The sequence below is a fragment of the Scleropages formosus genome, chromosome 10 (assembly GCF_900964775.1).
Source record: "Scleropages formosus chromosome 10, fSclFor1.1, whole genome shotgun sequence".
Taxonomy (NCBI): domain Eukaryota; kingdom Metazoa; phylum Chordata; class Actinopteri; order Osteoglossiformes; family Osteoglossidae; genus Scleropages; species Scleropages formosus.
In genome coordinates this window covers 6,255,511-6,277,419 of record NC_041815.1, presented here as the reverse complement: position 1 = coordinate 6,277,419, position 21,909 = coordinate 6,255,511, and the positions used below count along the sequence as shown (strand labels likewise).

Here is a 21,909-nt window from a genome sequence, read left to right as displayed (position 1 = left end):
AGTAAGTCTGGGCTTTCGCTTCTTTCAAGGAAAAGAGGGGACCGTCAGAAACAGTTATTATCATGTAAATCCCGGAGGAGAAAAGGGACAGTGAAACTGATAGCACTGATCTAATTATCTGTAGCCCGATACAAGCCCCGCTCCTGAAAGAGGCTCCCAGAAAAGCGGCCATTGGCGCACAATAAACAGTCGCGCAACAATAAGAAACGTAGCAACGGCGCAAAAACAAGCTTTTCTCCGCACTTTTTATGGCCATTCTTTCATTCTTTTCTTCCCTCAGAAAAGCAGGAGAAGTACTGAAGGAAATATTGACCGTTTCTCTTAGTCTTCCATTCATTCAGAGGCCATACTGGAAGCAGTTTTCTTTTCCCTTCACTATTTCCCCCCCATTTAAGTTTCATAGTTTGCAACTCGGATTCGGTAAGAAATAAGCCTGGCGACTGAAGAAGAGGAGGGAGGAAAAAAAAAAAAAAATCAAAACCTTACAAACGTTCTGAAATAATCAGATGGTTAAAGATCATATGTGTGTGTGTCTGTGAGAGACAGTAAAGTCCTCGTGCAAAGCATGCACCTGTTCTAAGGTCTTGCGAGAGCACTTCTAATTTGAGCCCATCGATGCCACAGTGGAGTCAACGGCCCACTTCCACCTGGTAAAAACCTGTTTGCACATCTAATCCCTTCCCGGCCACACGGGCTGCGAAGGAAAACACCTCCGGGAAGCCTGAAACTTTCCTCGCCGTGTCCGGATCTTCCGCCTATTGTGCCAGGCGGGCGCTCGCGTTAAAAGACGTGGCGCACAGATTACGGAAAGCGGTCTCTATGGCCACAGAAAGCTCTAGAAGGAAGGAGGGGGTGTGACGGGGGAATACGGACAAGCAAACTAAACAGAGCGGCGTTAAAAAGACACACTTGAACTTTTGGATCCCCCATGACGGCTTGTGCTCCACTTACATGCTCAGCTCTAAAGACAAGCCGCGGTCTTGGATTTCCTTATTCCTGCAAGAAATCTTCCGTGAAAAATTACCTTAAATGTGTTTGTCTGTAGGGGGTGCGGTGGCGCAGTGGGTTGGACCGCAGTCCTGCTCTCGGGTGGGTCTGCGGTTCAAGTCCCGCTTGGGGTGCCTTGCGATGGACTGGCGTCCCGTCCTGGGTGTGTCCCCTCCCCCTCTGGCCTTACGCCCTGTGTTGCCGGGTAGGCTCCGGTTCCCCGCGACCCCGTAAGGGACAAGCGGTTCTGAAAGTGTGTGTTTGTCTGTAGAAAGGCAAAAACCTTACCTGTGCTGAAAATACACAAGGACGCGCCGACGGCTTGAGAGAAAGGATCGATCATAAAGGGAGCGGCAGGTTTTATTTCTGTTTATTTGTGTCGAGACTCCTCACGCTGACCAGCGGCGAGGGCTGTTCGTCTCACAGCTCGCTGCAGACCCAGAAATAAATTCAAACAACGCACCCCGCAAGGAAAGTGTGACACGCAGTGCTACGAGGCATCCGTCAAGACCCCAGAATACCCCCCCCACAACGCCCACCCTTCCACGCTCTTCACCCTCGAAGCCCTTGCTCAGCTGTTTGCAATGAGACGGGGTGTAATCTCTACCCTTCAGTGTGTGGTCCATCTCCTCCGCAACATGGGCAGGTCGCCCCACACACACACACACACACACACACACACACACACACACACACACACACACACAGGGGGTCGGCGGAATACTAAACGAAATTTGACTGATGGCGGTGTCAGGGCCAGAGAAAGGCGACAGAAATAAATAAATTACTTGAGCGAGTCCTGAGAAAAGTTATAGCGGCGCGCCCCGGGTCGTCCTCCTCCCACACACGAAGCAACGCGGCATCTCTCTGGGGTGGAACTGAGGGCCTGGTGAGAGGACCTTAAAGAGTAATGAGGGCCGTGTGCGTTTTGCGATATAGGCAGAAAGCATTTTGAAATTAAACGGAGAATTACGTCTATTGCCCGTTTTTATTATCTTACGTGCATATAAGACGCGAGTGTATAAAATGACGCAAACGGGCAAAAAATAGAATTCCAGGATACGTAACGACAATACAGATCATAATCACCATGCGGGAGAATAAAAAGGTCATTCAAAAACAACTGTATCCCAAGCAGAAAACCCTTCCGAAGGCATTAGAGGGAAGAAACGATCGCTTGTAAGCACCGCTGCGCTTCCCTGCGTTCGCTGCCGCGGACCTTTCGACAAAGTGACACCCTCGGATGTCGATGGGAGCGTCGCGTAGGATTTGCGCAAAAACTTCCTCGCGAGCATCTGTTTTCACACGCCTCTAGGAGACCCCCAATCGGGGCTCCAAGTAAACAAACAAGCGGGCTAAACCCGACCGGCTCAGCACCACGGGGAGCCATCTGTGATATTGGATTCAGTCCATCAGCTTTGCACTTCACATCTGGATCTCTGTTGCACACCCCACCCCAAATCATTGGCGTTAATATTATTAGTAGCGGGGGTCGGCCTACCGCAGGGCCCATGCCGTCCAAGCGCCGAAATTTTAACGACTTCAAGGGTCCCGTAAAATGAGCATGCGAGCAGAAAGTCCCACGGGTCACAACACTCACCTCCCGCCAGCGTCTTTATTGCCTCTCCCCGATTGGATTTTAATTAAATCGCAAGCAAATGAAAACTTCGCTCTGAAGGAGGGCAGGACACGCAAAACAGACACAGAAGGCAGTTCACCATGAGCGATCTTTACCTTGCTTTTCTTATTTTCAGTGCTGTAAAAAAATCCGTCTCGTCCTTTTAGATCAAATTTAGAGTCATCATTTCAGATTTCTGCTGAAGATTCAGAGTGAAGACTGATGATTTTAATAAATGTCAATAACATTAGAAAATGTCAGGAGCACCCTTCGGTACAGGGTATCTCGGTATATTGAGTTGGTGTAATGCGGGTCAATGGGATGGAGCTTCTGTTGTAGCTCAAAATCTAAAAACAGGAAAATCAAAGCTCCCGGCTATGAAAACAAATGATTTGCCATAACGCTATTATTATTGCTGTTGTTGTTGTTATCAATAAGAAGAAAAAGAGTTCAGCTGCAAAAATACCAGCATACACAGGACTACCAAGATAATGGAGCAAATTATTTACACTATTAATTTATTTTAAGCTTACAGTGTGCCAGTGCTATAAATTTTATTTATATTTTCTATTTCAAATTAATGCAGTTCAACTTTCTGGTTGTAATAATCTTGACAAACATATCGGTGGGAAAAATAACATTCAGTTTGGGACAACCACAGTAACAGTTCAGAACAATTTAAAAGGCTGTTGAAACATGAGAAATAAAACATAGAAGTCTGATTTTATGGTGCATAGAAGTAATATAGCTCTCCGTAAAGTTATAATCTGTAAAGTTCAACCTGGATGCCTTTACAGATAACAACATTATTATTATTATGAATAATAATAATAATAATAATAAATTTGACCCCTTCCATTCATATGAATAATTCAAAACACAAGTACACAGACAACACTGAAGAAAAAATGCATAAAATAACAACAGGTTTGAAACATTTAACACAGGATACAGGGCAAAGTATGATTTTCACTAAAGGCACATCAAATCTCCTTCAATATATCAAAACCATCAGAACTCACATGGATGCAACTTTCCCATTTACGCGCTCATCCGATGTATCCTGTCACGTTACATTACCGCAGAAGTACTACATCACAACTGACCATCTGCAAATATATTCATGGCTAGCAATTGAAAAAGAAACAGCTGTTAACAGCAGCTAAGGAGAGGGGGCGTTGAAAGTTACTCCCAAGAGAGGGCACACATCCTTTTGTTTGCGATGTAACAGGCCCACAAAGCATCTGAAACAATTAGCACATCCTGTTATTTCCACTACTTAATCTCCCCTTATCAGTGCACAGTCCACTCCCGCTTCAGCCTCACAATAAATGGCATAAAGACCACACACACACACAACCGTGACATGGAGTGCACAAAAAAGTGTTGGGGACAAGCCTTTGTGACCAGCGTTCAGTTTCTGGTGACGGACCAAAAAAACACACACACACACACACACACACACACACACACACACACACACATTGAAGTAACTTCCTAATTTTGTAAGCGCAATCAAGACACAAAAACAAAATATTCAATGAATTCAAATAAACTACTCAAAAATGACATGTACAACGACTGAAGAGCAACAGATCTTTTAATCACCTCGTGTAAAAAGTGAAACATGATAATATAGAAAAACATACAAAAGACAATTCGGTGAGGATTACCAACAGTTCATACTATTCTGTCATAGCACTTAAGATTTTCTATGACTATACAAGACACTGGTGTTAAATGTAATATTGTTTTGGTTTTTTGGAATGTAAACTCAGCTTAATTATTGCTATCCAAAACTCATGTGAAGTTTGTAGCCTGACAAACTTTATGGTCCAACAACTCTTTGGTAATTCTGGACGCCATTTAATTGGCTGAGCCCATGGCAAATGGCACAAATACATTACTACCAATCATGAGAGAAAATAATGTTCATTTTTCCCCCATGTACACTGAATGGTAGCTAACAATCATTCCTAGATCTAAAAATTGTGTTTTCAACGTGGATTTCAAGAAGGCATTTTAAGACAGGGCTCAAGACAGGTGAAGATGGAGGGGAAAAAAAAAAAAAAAAAAACATTCAAAAACAGTCTAATTAAATAACAGTGCAAATAAGACCACCTCTGTCTTAATGTTGATCAACTCAAACTGATGTAACATGCACAATGTGTGACTGAATAAATCACCATCAAGAGAAGTAAAATTACAGCAACCATGAGGTAATATGGCATAAAGGAAAATTAAGTAAACATTTAGCATTACAGGAAAAGAACATTTCATAAAAGCTAAGAGTTTTCCTGACTGATTTTGGGCGACAAAGCGATTTGATGCTAAGGATGGAAAGTTCCTAAGAGCACCATCATCTAATCGGTGGAGTACCTGAAGCTTCAGAGGCAGCAGGGAGCGGCCGCCTTGTTGGATAGGGAGTGCTGCTCGATCCACATTTTGATGTACTTCAACTCAAGGGCCCGGGCCTTCAGCACCGAAGATGGGTCATAGTTGTTGTTGAAGCGTAGGTCCAGATGGTGCGCACCATCTTGAATCACCACGGCCACCAGGTTGCTGGAGAAACTCTGAGTCACCCCGCCGCCCGACCACGGGTCCAGGTTCCCGTTGCTGGGACACATCAGCAAGGCAAAGTGAGCTGGTTCCTGTATCTGTATATAACCTTTCAAACGTTTTTGGGTGTGTGTGGCATGAAGCATTGTGTGTGAAGACATCCTGAAAATGGCTGGTTTCAGTTCCAGTAGGGATTTGGCTGTACTTAACTTGAATTTTTAAGCTGTATATAAAACTGAAATTAATAATGATAATGAGATGAAAAGTGTTCTCATGTCACTGCCATGAAAAAAATCTGTACTTAGATTTACTCATTCATTTATAGCACTGGGTAATTTTACTGGAGCAATTTTAGGGTAAGTACCTTGCGCAAGAGTACTACAACTGGAGGTGGGGCGCAAACCTGCAACCTTTGGGGCCAAAGGCAGCAGCTCTAACCACTAAACTACCAGCTGTCCCTACTTTGTGTACAGTAGCCCACTTGAGCCACTGTACATAAATGCAGAAATAAGAGATTATGTAGAAATAGGAGACGCCATATGACAAAGGACTCGAGATAAGTTGTGATTGTCATGTGGGAACAATTGAGTGTTTGGTTATGAAATAAAATGTAAGCGTAAGGTATGATGGATAACACAGCTGTTTTATTTGCGGGGTGTGATATAGTGCTGCCATCCAGCATTCCCAACAGCTTCACCAGCGTGTTGAGTGTTCCATTTATGAATGGAGCTCCCTGATTGGAAATGACACATTTCTGCAGCCGATCCCTGACCACGATATCTCTCAGGTAAGTATCTGCCAGCACACACTCTCCATCATAACTTTGCTTCTCTCAACAGTTCCATTTGCGAGCGCCCACATGAGACCACCCGGAACCTTCCGGAGACAGAAAGAGAGAAAGAGAGTACTCTATCGTATGACCAAACTAAATGATCAAAGTTCCTACACATGAAATCATAAATCAAATATGACTTTTGAAAGCAACATGATAAATAGAGTCTGCACAGAACTCAAACAGTTGGTGCCTGAATTGCATCAGTCACAAAATCTAACTGACTTATCATGGAAAGGAGGAAGTTCCAAAACACATCACGATAAAACATGGAAAACAAAAAAATGCTGCATTGTAAAAGACAGAATAGTTAATAGAATAGCTATTGAAAACCCCAACTGGTGACCAAGGGCTGCTGTTCTTCCACTCTTTGTTTTGCATCTAGGTAACTTAGTATTTGGAGAAAACCAAAGGAAACCAACTCACTTTGAGAGCCTTATACAGTTAAAGGTGGCAGTGGATCTGATATGGTATGAACCAAGTGTCACAGGGAATGATGACTGCTCTGCGTGGTCATACAAGGCCTCTGAAGCCCTTTTATGAAATCAAACATTCCAAACACTCTTTCCCGACTTCCACAATGGCACCACCACACCCATACACCTTACCAAATGGGTTCAACAGCAGTTTTATTTACAAAAAAAAAAAAACCCAAACACAAAACCTTGGATGGATTCAATCATCAGGTCTAAACATCACTAAAATCCAACACTGAATCCTTAAGATAAATTTTACAGAATGTGAGAGTGTGAAGGACATTTCGAACTCTTGCATTAATCCATCAAAGAACTGTAGGATTTTTCTCCTGAAGGGTGGACCAAGAGCTCAAAACACAACTTCTATAACAGCATTCCAAGGAGGACTAAAGGTAAATGTGGTTTTACTACTTATTACAACAAGTAATGCAAGGCATTCCCATTTTAATTGTCGTTTCTACTGTAGGTAGTTGAAAACATCTGCAAATTACAAAACCCCTCCTTTATCATAGATGTAAACTTTTTGTAGGCAACCAACCCCTTTAAGATTCTGATGCAAACTAAGATCCTCCCTCTACAATAGTGTCAATGAATAAATACAGAAAAAATACTGAACTCGGTTTCTTGCTATGGACCTTGACATATGTATATACGTGGCAGCTGGTAACATAGTGGTTGGAGTTGTTGCTTTTGGTCCCACAGATTGCAGATACTTACCCTAAACTGCTCCAGTAAAATTACCCAGCTGTATAAATGGGTAAATAATTATATGTAGACTAACAGTGTAAGTTGCTTTGGAGAAAAGCATCAGCTACATGAATACATGTAATGGATACAATATATATCTCTCAGAATCGATTTATTTGGCCAAGTACGCACACACATACAAGGAGTTTGTGTCAGTTGCCAGTGGCTCATATTGTACATTAGACAAAAATTATATACACATACACATTATATATAATATACACACACACATTGACTGAAACTGCTTGTACCGAGCGGGGTTGCAACAAGCCAGAGCATAACCCGGCAACGCAGGGCGCAAAGCTGAAGGGGGAGGGGACAAACCCAGGACAGGACCCCAGTCCATCACAAGGAATCCCAAGCAGGACTCAAACCCCAGACCCAGCAGAGAGCAGGACCCAGCCAAACCCACTGTGCCATCGCACCCCCCACATTATATATATATTTAAAAAAAAAAAAAAAAAAAACAGAAAAAAAATTTAAGAAAGCATATTTCCAAAACGGGGAAACCCTCACCTGAAGACGATGTTGCTGTGGGAACCAATGTCTTTCCCTCCGTAGACAGTACCAGCCCACTGTGCCCGGGGCCTCGCTCCAAATCGGCCGTAGCACTCTTCTGAGAAGGCCTCGAAGTCCCAGGACTGGGGCTCAAACATGTCCTGAACGCCATCAGTGCACATCGGCATCACCATCTCCGTACAGGCCTGTACATGGGGCAGTTGCACACAGGCTCACCACCGGGTTTATGAAGTTTGAGAGCAAACCAGTCTAAAACATTCAAATAACACTTTAACAGGCCTTCAGTGCCAGAGGGTGACACTATATCTTATAAATACAGAGAGGTTTTTGAGAAATGCCCTACATATTTTCGAAAAATCGCTATCCAAAACCCTCCAGCAAGTTAAGGGGAATTTTATTTATTTTTAAAGTCATAGATCACATTTTCAAATAAACTACCTGCACTTTAGATTTCTCTACCTGATAGTACCAGCCGAGGTAGCCCAGATTTCCAGTGGCAGTCTCGGAAATTCTGAGGCACTGGGTGTTCCCTGTGTAGTTGTAGTACATCTTCACAGCCTTGGAGATGCCCTGCAGCAGCGGTGCGTCTGGCAGCGATGAGTCCTGGAGGTACGTGCAGGCGACCTGGGAAAATGCGGCAGTTAAATCGGCTCAAAGTCAGATACAGAACCAGTGGAAAGGGGACGCGGACCTGGGCTACACCTCTATGGGATGAACCGGACAGAAAGTGTCCGGGAACTGCTGCAGACCATTTTCTGCGCGAATTTCTTCAGCAAATGCCTCGTAGAAAAGACTATTTTTCCAGCAAGCGTACTCAAACTTTACGCTGGTACCGCACGTAGGGAGAAGCAGAAGGACCGTGACTCGTTGTTCGGAGAAAATAGCTCTACTGCGGGAAAAAACGGGAGAGAAAGGTGGAATCGGAGAGCTTTTAAAATTAATAGTCCGCATCTTGAAAACTATTCACTCTCGCCAGTTACAGATCGGTGACTGATGGGTAAAGCAGAATCAACGCACTGTTACGCTCAAATTCATCGTGAAGCGGAAGCTTAATTATAATTAAACCGAAGCATTTTCACAAATCTCGACATGCCCTGATGAGAAATAGACTTTCTTTGCTCGTAACGACGCACACCGAGAGCACCGCACAAACGGCTGAGCGGAATAACAATTTGGGTAAGAAAAACAATGCATATTCACATTTGGATTCGTATCTGTTTTTACAAAAGTGCGGCCGGAATCCGGTTTGGACCCGACGCTCGGTTGTCTACGTGAAACGGGGAGCCGTCCGTTGAGCGGGGCCAATCCGAGCCGTCTGCACGCTCCTCGAACCGTTTCTGACGTAGAGCGCTGCTAATCACGCCCCCTTCCGACAGCTTCCTAGACAGAAATCAAGCCGTCGATTTGCATATGAAATTGGCTGGAACGGCATTCAGCCGGGGAGGACTTAATGGTGCGCGAGAACGGAAGGCCTGGCCAATTCGGCTTCGGCCGGGCAACAACAAGCGAAGACAACGTTTTGAAATTCCGTTTGCGTTCTTGCAGCGCTCGCTACCATCACGGGCGTCATCCCGACAGTAGCGGCGGGGGAAAAAGGAAGAAAAAAAAAAAAAACACATCAGCGGAAAGTTTGCGGCATCCGCTGCAAGAGTCCCCACGCCGCTGGTTGTTGTGGCAACAGTTGGGAGTCGTAGCGGCGACGGGGGCTCTTATTGGACGCGCTGTGAGAACTGCAGAGGCTCTGGGCACAGGGAGGAGGGTCTCCCTGGTGGGGCCAAGTCCGCCACCAGGGCTTTTGTGCGAGTCTAGTGGAGGAGGAGGCGGCCAACGGGAGGGGAAAAGCTACAGGCATGTCCTACCGGAGATTTACACCGTGAAGGAGGAAAAAAAAAATGCAATTGCTCTCTGAAGCATCTTCCATCTACTTTTCAGATAGGATTAGGCTTATACATTGAGCTCTGCCAACAGATTTCCACCCTCTAAATCCTCAATACCTCCTTCTCCCAGTCACTCGGATAATCACATTAGCTTTGTCATTAAAAAGCTCCTCTTTGCGCCCACTGCCTAAACCGCTTAAGCCACCCATAGGGGTCGCATACATTACTGGCACCCAGCCAAAGAGCTGAAAATGACCATTTTCTGTTTGTCTTCCCTAAACTGTTGGTGTGCAGTGGCGCACAGACACACGTATTTGCTTAACGTAAAAACCGTTCACACCAAACGTGTGTGTACGTATGTGTGATTTGTGTATAACGTACCATGTGTGTGAACACTAGGGCTGAGTACTAAATCAAGGCAATGGCACAAATTCAGGGGTAGACCACTACGACATGCTGGGCACAGCCTCACTTGTTTGATAGTCCTGTTTGGGCTCATGACACATGGCTATAAATACACAAGGCTCATTTTTTTTTTTTTCCCCATTTCAGTCACAGAATGGGGAGCTCTGGCCTCAAACTGAACCATACAAGCCGCGATCCCACCCCCTATTCAGAGGCAACCCGGCTACGGTCACTGCTTCAGCAAGGTGGTCCATTGCAAAGTAAATCCCCAAGGGTTCTTCTGTTAGGGCTGTTCGATCCGTAAGACAATTTCCCTGTAGCGTTGCCAATAAAGTGGTCACACAAACTGCAAACAATGTGTTCACACCATTCAGCACATTAATAAATACCAGTCTTGCCCTGTAGGTGTATATCTGGACAGAGAACTATTTCTCCTTTCATAGTGTACCAGTCAAACATTTGTATGGATCACACCAGACCCGAAGACGCAGAAACGGGGTGTTTGAGGAGCGGAAGCCGGTCTTACGGACAAATGAGGAACAAATGTGAAATATTCGGGTCCAACTGGTGAGTATTTGAAAGACACAGAGAGGGGGAGCGCTTGAGTTTTGCCTGTGTGGTTCCCACCATCCAGCACGGAGGAGGAAGTGTCATGGTATGGGGTTGCTGAGTTCGTGACAGATTCGGTCATCTTGACCACATCCTTGACAATCTCAACCAGCATGACTATCACAGCACATCTCATAGACAGGCCATTCCACCAAAGTTATGGCCAGTCAGACAGTCTTTCTACATTCAGCAAAACAATGACCAGAAACACACCTCAAAGCTGTGTAACAACTGCTTGGAAAGAAGGAAAGTGAAGGACAACCATAACTAATGTCGTGCATGTAAGATGTCAACTGTTAGAACTCCCACTACACACTGGGTCGCCATGTTAAGAACGCTCGAGTTACACATTTTCAAACATAAAAACATTTTTCTATTAATTTATTGAGTTTTAATTGTATTTTATTCACTTTTCTAGTTTTAAAAATTTGTCGGTGGCACAGCAAATGTGACTGTCTGCATCCAGTTGTTACTGGACAGTTATAAGCACCCAAACAGAGTAAAGATCAATGTATAAGCCTAATCCGATCTGAAAAGTAGATGGAAGATGCTTCAGAGAGCAATTGCATTTTTTTTTTCTCCTTCCTTCACATTGAGGTCTGCCTTCATTCAGTTCACTTCCAGTCCGTCTGATGTTCGTGAGTTTTGCCGATCAATCACAAGATGGTCAAATGCTACAAATATTTATGGAATAAACCAGCCAATAATCAGCAATTAATGTCTTTTTCCTGTCTGAGGAGATGACATTTGTACTTTGTCATTTTAATTTAGTTTTAATGCAGCTCAAAGTTAATAAAAATACAGTAAAGTAAAAAAAAACATGCAATGTATTTTTATTACAGATACCGTACATCTTGAACCTAAGCGAATAAATCTAGGTATGTCTCTTATTACACTATAACTGATAGTAGTAGGTAGATGCTGACAAATGTTGCACGTTTTAAATTTAATTTATAAAAAGAAAAACATTATTAGACTGGAGCTCTATCTACAGCGTACCATGTCTTATGCCCTGTTTCTCCATGGTATACTCTAGAACATGGTGAATGTACACAGGAGAAAAAGTTGATGAAAACTGAACAAATAAAAATCTTGCAGTAAATGTTCAACAGATAATAGCTTAATCTGAGGATTTTTACAGAACTTGGGCTGCCAATAAATCAGGGAACACCTGCATTAAAATTTTGCTGATTGTGACATAGAGGCTCGATTTACAAACAAACCGAGTTACAAACAGACTTCCAGTCCCAAATATGCTCTAAAGTTGAATGTACAGTGAATGAGCCTTTTTAATCCTGTCAAAATTACTCAAAAATACTTCTATTTAATTTAGAACCATTTTCAAAATTTAAAATGACAATGCCTGGGTAGATACAGTGGGGGGGCCTTCAAAAAAAGCTGTCGCAACAAAAGAAAACTTTCCACCTGTTTAGAAGTTTGAAGACCTTATGAATTTTGCAAAGGGCAGAATACAGACTAAGTGACTGAAGCAGATGAATTACTGACATACTTGCTCATTAAATCAGCAGACGCAAACCTTTTGTGATCTGTATAGCCGTTATGATTGAGGTAAAGTCATTGTCCTTTAAATGACAGTCATTATGAATTATGCCAATGCACCATTTGCTGTTCAAAGCCAGCACTGTAAAAACCCTCGATTCATAACCTGTCTGTACTTCATCTTTAAAAAAAAAAAAAAAAAAAAAAAAAAGAATAGTTGTTTTAATGGTTATTTCCTTCTGATTCCAGAGTACTCAGCACGGCATGTATTATTCTCAGTCACGTAAATGGGAATGTGATTCTCAGTCAGTTAACACTGGAAACGCTAAGACAGTGATCATCTCCAGTTTTGCCAATAGCAGCTGCAGTGCTGCTGTACAGGGTGCCGATATATTTACCTGAACCGGCCACCTCGGAAGGGGCTGCAGGAAGTTGGCCTCGTATGGGTAATTGACCATGGCAAGATTGACCCAGGTCTCCTGCAGCCAAGCCTTGAAAACCAGGACATCCTCCTTTTCGAGGGGTGAACACAAGCTGAACTCATTGGAGAGCCACTTCAGGCCACCCTCTGGTCCGAGTGAGAGGGGTCAGATAACGTGCACAGGGGTGCCAGAAAAAAACAGAAAAAAAATCAATGTTAAACACTGACATGCCATTCAGATTTCAGGTGTATAAGCGATATGTGAAGTAACAGTGAAAGGTCTGAGTACACCTGAAAGCGTACACAAGCAAAGTGAGATAAGTGTCCTACACCTGTAAGATTTCTGGGAGAAGATTTGGGAAGACATGCTGAATCATTTCCTTATCAAACTTGTTAACTTCTTGTAGAAAAGAAAAAAAAAAAAAAAAAAAAAAAAAAACTTGTCTCCATGAGGGGGACTCAACACTTCTGACTGATGCTATGCGTGAGGCAGCCAACACAATTAACTCAAAAGCCATATCCAGTTTCTCATACCAGTGGAGGACACGTTGTCCACCGCCGACCAGGACTTCCGGATGCTGTCAGAGCAGTCTGCTCCATTCCGTGAGAAACCTTCCGTCACTATTTTGTAGAAGACACTGCAAGGCACCATATCGGTGAACTGCCAGATGGGAGCAGAGGCAGCCAAGGCTCTGGAAGTGAAATGTACAAAGAGACGTACATCCCCACTCCAAAGTGATGCGTTTCCTGAACCTCAGCACCAAATGCATGGAAAAGGCAAACATAGCTCAACGTCCAAAAGGTAGTCTTTCTCAAAGTGGATGAGGAAGTGAGACCGAAAGAAGGCAGGTTCAACTGATGGCGTAGCCTTAAGTTTCAGTAAAACACCCACCTAAGCGAACTTGTATATCCTGTGGAAAACTAAGTCAAACAAGCAGCCTTACAAGTCTCTGATTACCATGACATCACCAAAGGCCGAACTCAGCCAGGCGATACACTCATTTAAAAATGTGCACCTTCTTTCTTGAAGGAATGAAACAATTATGAAATAACTTACAATGGGAAATAAAACCGATAAAACTATAACCTAAGAATGACTACATCAAGTAAATAAGAACAAAGGTTATTTATCTGACACTTTTTCTCAGCTAGATAACTTCACTGGAGCAATTTATGCTAAGTACCTTACTCAAGGGTACTACAGCCAGAGATACGAATCAAACCTGTGACTGTTAGGTTCAAATGCAGCAGCTCTAACCACTACACTACCAGCTGCCTGTTATGCCATCTTTAAACGTCTTCCTTTATTCCTTAAGGACAAAACAGTTGCAAATGTGCCGCTAGTAATGTCACAATACCATTTAACACTATACTGCATTTTTTCTTGTATTTCTGAGGCTTCCTTACCCCACCACTACGTTGGGGTACTTCATCCGCATCCAAGCCGAGAGCATCCCCCCGTAGGATCCCCCAATGGCCACCACGGGACTATCCTGGGCTCCGGGGACAGTCTTCTTCAGCTCTCGGATGAGCACAGCAAAATCAGCCAACGCCTGTTCTGACGTGAGGTAGTTCAGGTGCTTTGCATCCTAAAGAAAAACTAGGAGTCAGAGCCATCAGACAACGATGTGTCGACGTTACGGTGCCCTGCCGTTATTTGCAGGACGGTCATTACTCACCTTGTAGGAATCTTGTCCAAACGGCATGGACTCGCCATAATAGCGATGTTCTGCGAACACCAGCATGGCACCCAGCTCCTCAGCGACGTCCCACATGAAGCCCTGCGGAATAAAATTGAGGTTATAGTCTCCGATTCTGTATCTTTGGAGATACTCAACACAAGGTCTTGATACACACAAGACAGGTTAGCTCAAGGGGTGCAAAGGTGTGCTTACAGTGTTGTTGCAGAACCAGGTGATGTCTCCTTCGTTGCCAGTGTAGAAGAGGATGGGGTTGCCTTCCTCGTGCCAGTGCTGGTCGTTGACCAGATACCTCTGCTTAAACGTGCCATCCTCAAAAAACCCAAAATGATCTATCTGCAACAAAGGAATTAAAGAAGAAAGCAGACACGTAAACATGAGCGAAGTCAAAGTCTTGAAGGATCGCTGTGCTGGACGGTGTCCGCAGAGACATTACTTTGCATGCAGAGATGTGCGATGGAAACATGAACCACTACTTTACACATAATAAAAATCTGAATAAATTTACACTGGTGCATCATGAGCATCTATCATTTTGACATGATCTTTAATATTACAATTTCGTTTTATAACCTTGTTATTTTCTTCACCTTGGTCATGGAATGCTACAGTCCCCTTAAATGCTAGTGCACTTGGGAAAGGGTGTTACCATCTAGTGTCTCCAGGAGATCCACTGTACGTTTCGGGTCGAGTTGTGTGGGGCGGCGGGGTCGTGTCCAAAGGACTCTGGCCCAGCGCCACGCGGTCAGTGTGAATGGACAACCTTTGCGTCGGTTGAGAGGATAATTAGCCTCAATTTGTATTAAAATCCAGCGCCAGTTGCAGGGATGCCGCATTAGTTCCAGTTTAGCAGAGCTCAGCGATAGCCTTTCATCGATCTACGGCGCTTACTGAGCGCCTTCCTGTTCAGCACACTCCCCCCTTCCCCCTCCGAGTGGGGATAACTCACATAACAGTAAGCGCTTCGCCCCAAAGGGCACCTCCCCCCTCGGGAAACCCACCCAATGGTCGGCACCAAATATGTTTTGCTGCCCCACCTCCCCCCAGCTCACCACTTCCACAGAGCCCAGGCCTTTTTACAAGCCAACAACAACAAAAAGATTCTCCAAGTTGAATGCGCTCATTTGCCCCTCTGCTGCCATCAATTTGTGGCACGGAGTCAATGTTTGACAGAACCCAGGAGAGGGAGACTCGGGGGGGGGATGACCCTCAGCCTCTTGATAACAGCAGCCACCAGCGGGCCACGATGGGAGCGCTCAGCACACCAGAGCTGCCTCCTCGCACACCTTCCCTCCAAGAGCACAGGAGGGCTCCAGGTTATAGGTGCCGCCTTCGGACCGAAAGGACCCGGGTTTGAATCACACCTCCTGCCGCACGATCCTCGAACAAGGTACTTACCCTAAACTGCTCCAGTGAAATTACCCGGCTGTGTAAATGGGTGAATGAACGTAAGCAGCTTAATGCAAGTCGTTTTTTGGAAAAGCATCGGTTAAACGAATAAATATAAATTTAACGGCGTGTTCCACAACCTGCTTTACAGAAGCTGGAAAACACTGCGTTCCGCAGCTCCGACATACAGGGGGTCACGGACGCACATCGCTGTCGCAAACAGGACATGCTGCTTCGACGAATACAGCAGGCCTAAACATAATTTCTTCAAAATCAAGTTATACTATAAGGACACTTGCAGAAACACTCAAAAAAGACCCAGAAATGGTCATCAATTGCAAGAAAACATCCACCTGCAATTTTCTAAAAAAGCTCACTCGCATTATTAACATTCGACAACAAACAATTAGAATATGAATATAAAATGTATTTCATTCAGTCTGTAAAAGTAAAAAAGGGTGTACATTAGACACGCAAAGGTACATCAGGAATTTCAGCGTTTTAACATGTGAGAAAAATATTTTTGTACCGTATTTGGGATGAATCCCCCGCATTTGTTTATTCCATACTCTTACTGAATTTTCACCTCACCAGTAATACGAAAAATTTAAGTATTTTAATACAATGTCTGAAGAACAGTTGCTCTGCACAACAGCCAGACACACCGAGTTAATACTATGGTCTAGTCATCCGAAATCAGCTTAAGTGATCTTAGTGGCGGCCCCCTGCTTACATGCTTCCCTCCAAAATGGTTTGTCTGCATGAGACTTTCGACAGCCCCCCCCCCCGAAGTGAAAGCATCCACAGTTGCACTACGCCACCCTGTGGCATGTAACTAACAGCACTTGTGTTCATTAACCTTCCATACCAAGTGGTGCTTCTAAGTTTGAAAGCAGAAGTGCGCCCAACACACTCAGGATCTAGTAGTAAAATGCACATGTACATTTTCACCAGAAGACAGTACTTTCATTTGTACTGGAACACAAACACATTACTAAAATTATTAAGCTTGACAGCTGGTAGCAGAGTGGCTAGAGGTGATGCCTTTGGGCCCACAGGTCACAGGTTCAAGTCTCCTCTCCTCCCCCTGTACTCCTGAGCAAGGAACTTACCTTAAATTGCTTCAGTAAAACTACCCAGCTGTATAAATGGGAAAATAACTAAGTTGCTTTGGAGAAAAGTGTGAGATAAATGTAATGTTATCTTAACTGAAGTGACCATAAAGTAAGTTGTTCGTACTGCAGCAGCTCACTTTAATTTATCAAACTGAACTCTGGGAATGGTTGTCTAAAGGGGTGTTGGATTAGTTTGCAGGTCAAACAGTGGTAAGTTTCAGTCACCTAACAAATAATTTTGGCTTACTATTGCAATTAAACAACTATGGCATTCTGTGGGGAGCGCAGTGAGTTGGACCGCGTCCTGCTCTCCGGTGGGCCTGGGGTTCGAGTCCCACTTAGGGACAGGGTGCCTTGCGATGGACTGGCGTCCCGTCCTGAGTGTGTCCCCTCCCCCTCATGCCTTTTGCCCTGTGTTGCTGGGTTAGGCTCCAGCTCCCCGCGACCCCATATGGGACAAGCGGTTTCAGATGATGTGTGACCATGGCATTCTACTTCAGCCCTTGAACGGACAGAGTTATTTTTTTTAAAAAAGAAAAAAAACAGGTCAGATAACCAAACAGTTGCATTATATTAATGAAAAACATTATATACATTTTTCACAAGTGGTGGTACTGGCACGTACGATGCACTGAGGGAGACATAGGAACAGGACCTTGACTTGTCATTTAGCTACCATAAACAGTCATTCACAGATGTTCTAAAGTCTCCCCTGCCTACGCTTCCCTCGGCATCCAGGAAAAAAAATGTTAAAACTCATTCAGTCACTCCAGTGCGTCTCAGTAGGATGTTCCCAGGGACCTCGGCTGTGTTTTAAACATAAAGCTTTTCCTCAGATACATTTATTTTCAGAATGAGTCAGGTTACAAGTTTACTGGAATGGGGTTCGTTCAATCATTCAAAAAAAAAAAAAAACCTTTAATAGGAATTTTGAACCTAGGCTGATCACTCGTACATACTGGGTAAGAAAATGCATTTTACTGCTATGCTCTACACCTGAAGTTCATTCCGCAAATATGTGCATGAACAAGGTGTTTAATTTTCTTCCCCTTGAAAAATTAACATCTGATCTGCATGACAATTCAAAGGAATTCCAGAAGGTCTGGACACCCTTCTAGAAAGTTCTAGTGTTACAGGATTACAACCTTTTCACGTTCTGCCTTTGTTTTATGTATGTGGATGTATTTGCAGTTTCTCTGCCTCTATAGTGCTGTCCATAAAACTGAAAAAAGTACATAATGGGGAGTGTGGGCACAACAAGCAACGTTAACGTTACAAATCCATGCCTTTAACGCGCACCACCACTTGCCCCAAAACAAGGAGTGTTGCAAAAACCACCGCTCCTCATCCTCTAGCTGTGTCCAGGCTGATATTCAAATTTTCTTAATGCAGTAGTACATGTGCTGCGTAACAATGAGCCCAGTCTTAGAGTGTAAAGACCTTTCTGTCCCAAACTCATTCTTCGGTTTTTGCCATTAATACCGAAGGCTGAAACTCTTATTAAAATCCTGCTCAGAAGTTCATATATATCCTGTCTAAGGATGTCTCACTCTTACTACTGAAGCTATATCAGGACATCCTACTTGGTCAACCAGCAGGATATCCTTCTGAAAAGACCCTGTAGGAGTTTCAACGGTTAAGATTCCTCCCAGAACTGAGCGGTGAAATTACGGTTTCAAAAGAATATCAGTGTACTGTACTTTGTCCTTAAAAAAAAAAAAGGTGCATTTAAAAATGAGTAACTAATGCTACGTGGAGTACAAGTTGATTTAAAAGAAGTATGTCAAAGATGAAAAGACATGCAATTACAGCTATTGAGTAAGACTCCAGTTTAAATGTTCCTCTGTTTTTATTTAAATAAAAAAATAGCCAGAAGATGACACCTGACCTGACAGCTGCTTGCTCGCAAAACCTTGACGCTGATATGCCGAAGATTAACTGCAGTCCATCGTGCATCTCGAGTTATCCTTTAACTGAAAATGTAGATTACTTCACTTAGAGAGTGGTTGCTGATTACTTCATTGAAACACTTATTTGTTTTCCTCAACTTAGACTTAAATTGTAATAACAGCAAAGCTGGATCACAGTGACGTACAGAATACGGTATGGTTACCATATTCTCTATGTCACATTGTGTGTTGTTAGCATATTCTGTAGTTCACCGTGATCCAGTGTTGCTGTTATTACAATAAGGGAAAAAAAAAAAAAAAATAGTTGTTTTCCTTGCACAGTGTGTTTTTTGCTGATGTTTGCTCTCACCACGCCCATCAATGAAGGCCTACTATGCTTCTTCTCATTTTCATGAGTGTGGTGTGACTCTAAATTACCACGATAACCTGAAGATTAAGGCAGGTGTCAAGGCAGCAGCAGCAGTCAGATGTGGAGATCCGAACGCTTGTGTCCACGGCGCCGGCCCTTCTGGGACATCGCTCTGCACAGTGGACGCAGTGGACGGAGGTTTATATCTGTCGGTCCGGCGCGCAGCATGCAGGAAAGGAGGAAACACTGATTGTGTGTGAAACAATGCCTAATCAGCAGAGTGTGTTTCACTAGACAAGCACACACAGGAAAGGAGAGAGCCTGAGAGCAACTCCTGTCTGCATTATCAACTGAACTCTGTGTGTGTGTGTGTGTGTGTGCCCTGGATCAAGGCACTTACCCTGAACTGATACTGTAAAAATACCCTGTTGAGGAAATGGGTAAATCATTGTAAAATCTAGCATTTAAAAATGTAAGCTGCCTTGGACCAACCAAGCGGGTCAGGTATGTAACGGCGAGAAAGGAGCGTAAATACACACATTTTCTGAACCGCTTGTCCCATACAGGGTCGCGGGGAACCGGAGCCTACCCGGCAACACAGGGCGTAAGGCTAACTTCGTGTAAATACTATAGTTGTTATTAGTGTTCATGTCTCTACAGAGTGTGGTGTTCTGTTATGATTGGTTGTCTTATCGTTTACATGCAATTTGCCACGAGAGGAATTCTGGGGAATCTTCTTCGAAGTGGCACCAACCGTCGGGCGCAACGGGGGGGCCTGGGAGTGACTAGTGTTGAGGGGAAGCTGGTAGTGTCTGTGACATTAGACAATCAAAGACTCATGCTATGGATAGTGTTAACAAAACCCCCTTTTCTTTCATCCTGACTCCGGAGCCCGTTTCCACTGTAGTTTCAGTGGGACACTACAATAAAGTTCAGTAACAATAAAAACGCATAAAAATACGCATGCACGCGCTCCCTGACTCTCCATGTAGTGTATCCCCTCCATCCAAGTTCATTTCCGCAGTGTTGCAAGTTTGTCCATCACCTGAAGGTGTCGGAAGTTAACAATGAACTAACAAACAACCTGAAGTTAACAATCGTCATTCTACCACATTTTTCGAGAAGAATTCGTTTCTGTTCCGTCGTTGCACTGCGAAACATCACTAATTATTATTGCACGAGTCAGTGTGCATGTGACACCGTGGCACACGGCTTCACAGCCTCCGAGACTCGCTGGTTCTCGCGCGCGCGCGCGCACTCACCTTCTGCTCGAAGTACACTGTTCTGTAGAAGACCGAGTGCGTGGCGCCGAGAGGCGCGCTCCCGCGCCTGGACAGCAGTTGTGATTTGAACGCGTGAGCCGTACCCAAGGGCAGAGTGGCACACAGGAGCACAGCAGCCACGGCTGCGATCGGCGGTCCGGCGGACACTTCTCTCCGCGCCCGCATGGTGTTCCGGGCTGGGCTAGTCTGTGTGTGTGTGTCTGCGCATCAAATCATGTCAAAAGGGGAAGGACCTTTGTAACATTAGCAGTTTCGACGGGAAAGGGTGTGTGTTCGCCCCCCCCAGACACACACACACACGCGCCGTCACGAGTCTCTAGTAGAGACTACGTTTCCGCACGTTAATATTCTCTGTCTCACTTGAGGTCTGCTAAGTAGTGTCAAATCAACACAATTCTTGTATCGTAACCCATACGCAATCAAAGTTATTTTCATCGTGAATAAACAATATTAATGTGTCGCGCAGCCACGCAAATCGACAGAGCGGTTTACGTATTTATTATTCCCGCGGCAGATTAAACACTCAGCACTTCTTCAGAAAAGTGGGCGTCCTGTCACTTTAAATAGGGCGCGGCTTCAGTTGTGACGTGTTTCCGGGTGTTTAGCGGCAGCAGCGCTTGCTGGTTTCGAACCTATATCTGTCTGCGTCCACTTGGCTAAAAGCGATTGTTTTTTTTAATACCGCATACGGTTATAACACGTAGTCTTTGGACTGCTAGCTGGCAATAAATGTCCAAATAAATTCTGAAAGTTTAATCATAAAATTTAGAGTCCTAATTCAGTTGTTACTGCTAACCTTAATTTAGTAGAGGCCATTATATCCAAGCCAAGGTGCCTGTTAATTAATTCATTAACTTTTACACCGATTTACCCAGTTATCAGTATTCAACAAGTATTCAACCCAGGAAGTTCCAGACCACAACACAAAAGGACCAAACCAAGATACAACGTGCAGCCCCAAGACCAAAGTTATTTAACAATTAATAATCATTGCTGTACTCTTATAATTACAGCAACATATTGTTGCATTATTGCATTGCACACACACAGAAATCCAAATTCTGAGTCAGTTATATATAACAGTGATCACAACTAAGATCTTGTTGAAACGGGGGAAAAAAGTTTAATTTCCACTTTCATGTAGTTTTTAGATGCTACTGGGTCCTTTCCAAAGGAGGTCCTCACAGGTTTATATACAGACTTTTAATCTGTTTTTAATCTATATGGGCAGAAGCTCATGACTATATAGGGTATGGAGCCTTTTCAAGCATCTCCATATGGTTCTATCAAAGTCTGTTTACCTGCATGGCAATATTTATCTAACCACATAGAAAAAGTTATTAAACACTGAACTGACAGGAGACAAATAATTCTCAGCTCTGATCCTTTGTTTTCTCAACACTAATGCAATATTAGTGACAGAATGGAATGTTGGTTTTTTCAATTCTGCAAGGATAAATCTGGGATTTTCTGCTTATATGTATCCATTTATGGCATGGTGGCATAGCGAGTAGTGCTGCTGTCTCACAGCGCTTAGGTGGTGTGAGAGGATGTGGGTTTGATCCCCACTCAGTTTGTGTGGAGTTTGCATGTTCTCCCTGTGTCTGGGTGCT

General features: G+C 43.9%; 1 protein-coding gene across 3 annotated transcripts; it reads right to left on the bottom strand.

Moving 5' to 3' along the window:
- Positions 1-4,208: 4,208 nt before the first annotated feature.
- prcp (prolylcarboxypeptidase (angiotensinase C)) lies at positions 4,209-20,718 on the bottom strand. Of its 3 annotated transcripts, none has more exons than XM_018763562.2 (9): positions 20,276-20,718; positions 14,446-14,586; positions 14,230-14,331; positions 13,958-14,139; positions 13,085-13,242; positions 12,528-12,697; positions 8,198-8,362; positions 7,736-7,923; positions 4,209-5,221 (listed from the first exon to the last, which is right to left on the bottom strand). In XM_018763562.2, exons 1-9 carry the CDS (start codon positions 20,459-20,461, stop codon positions 4,993-4,995), a joined length of 1,521 nt encoding a protein of 506 aa, XP_018619078.2. In that variant the 5' UTR covers positions 20,462-20,718; the 3' UTR covers positions 4,209-4,992. The 3 variants fall into 3 exon arrangements, with proteins under 3 accessions (XP_018619078.2, XP_018619096.1, XP_018619087.1); XM_018763580.2 differs by lacking the exon at positions 20,276-20,718 and adding an exon at positions 18,643-18,710; XM_018763571.2 differs by lacking the exon at positions 20,276-20,718 and adding an exon at positions 17,002-17,078.
- Positions 20,719-21,909: the final 1,191 nt, after the last annotated feature.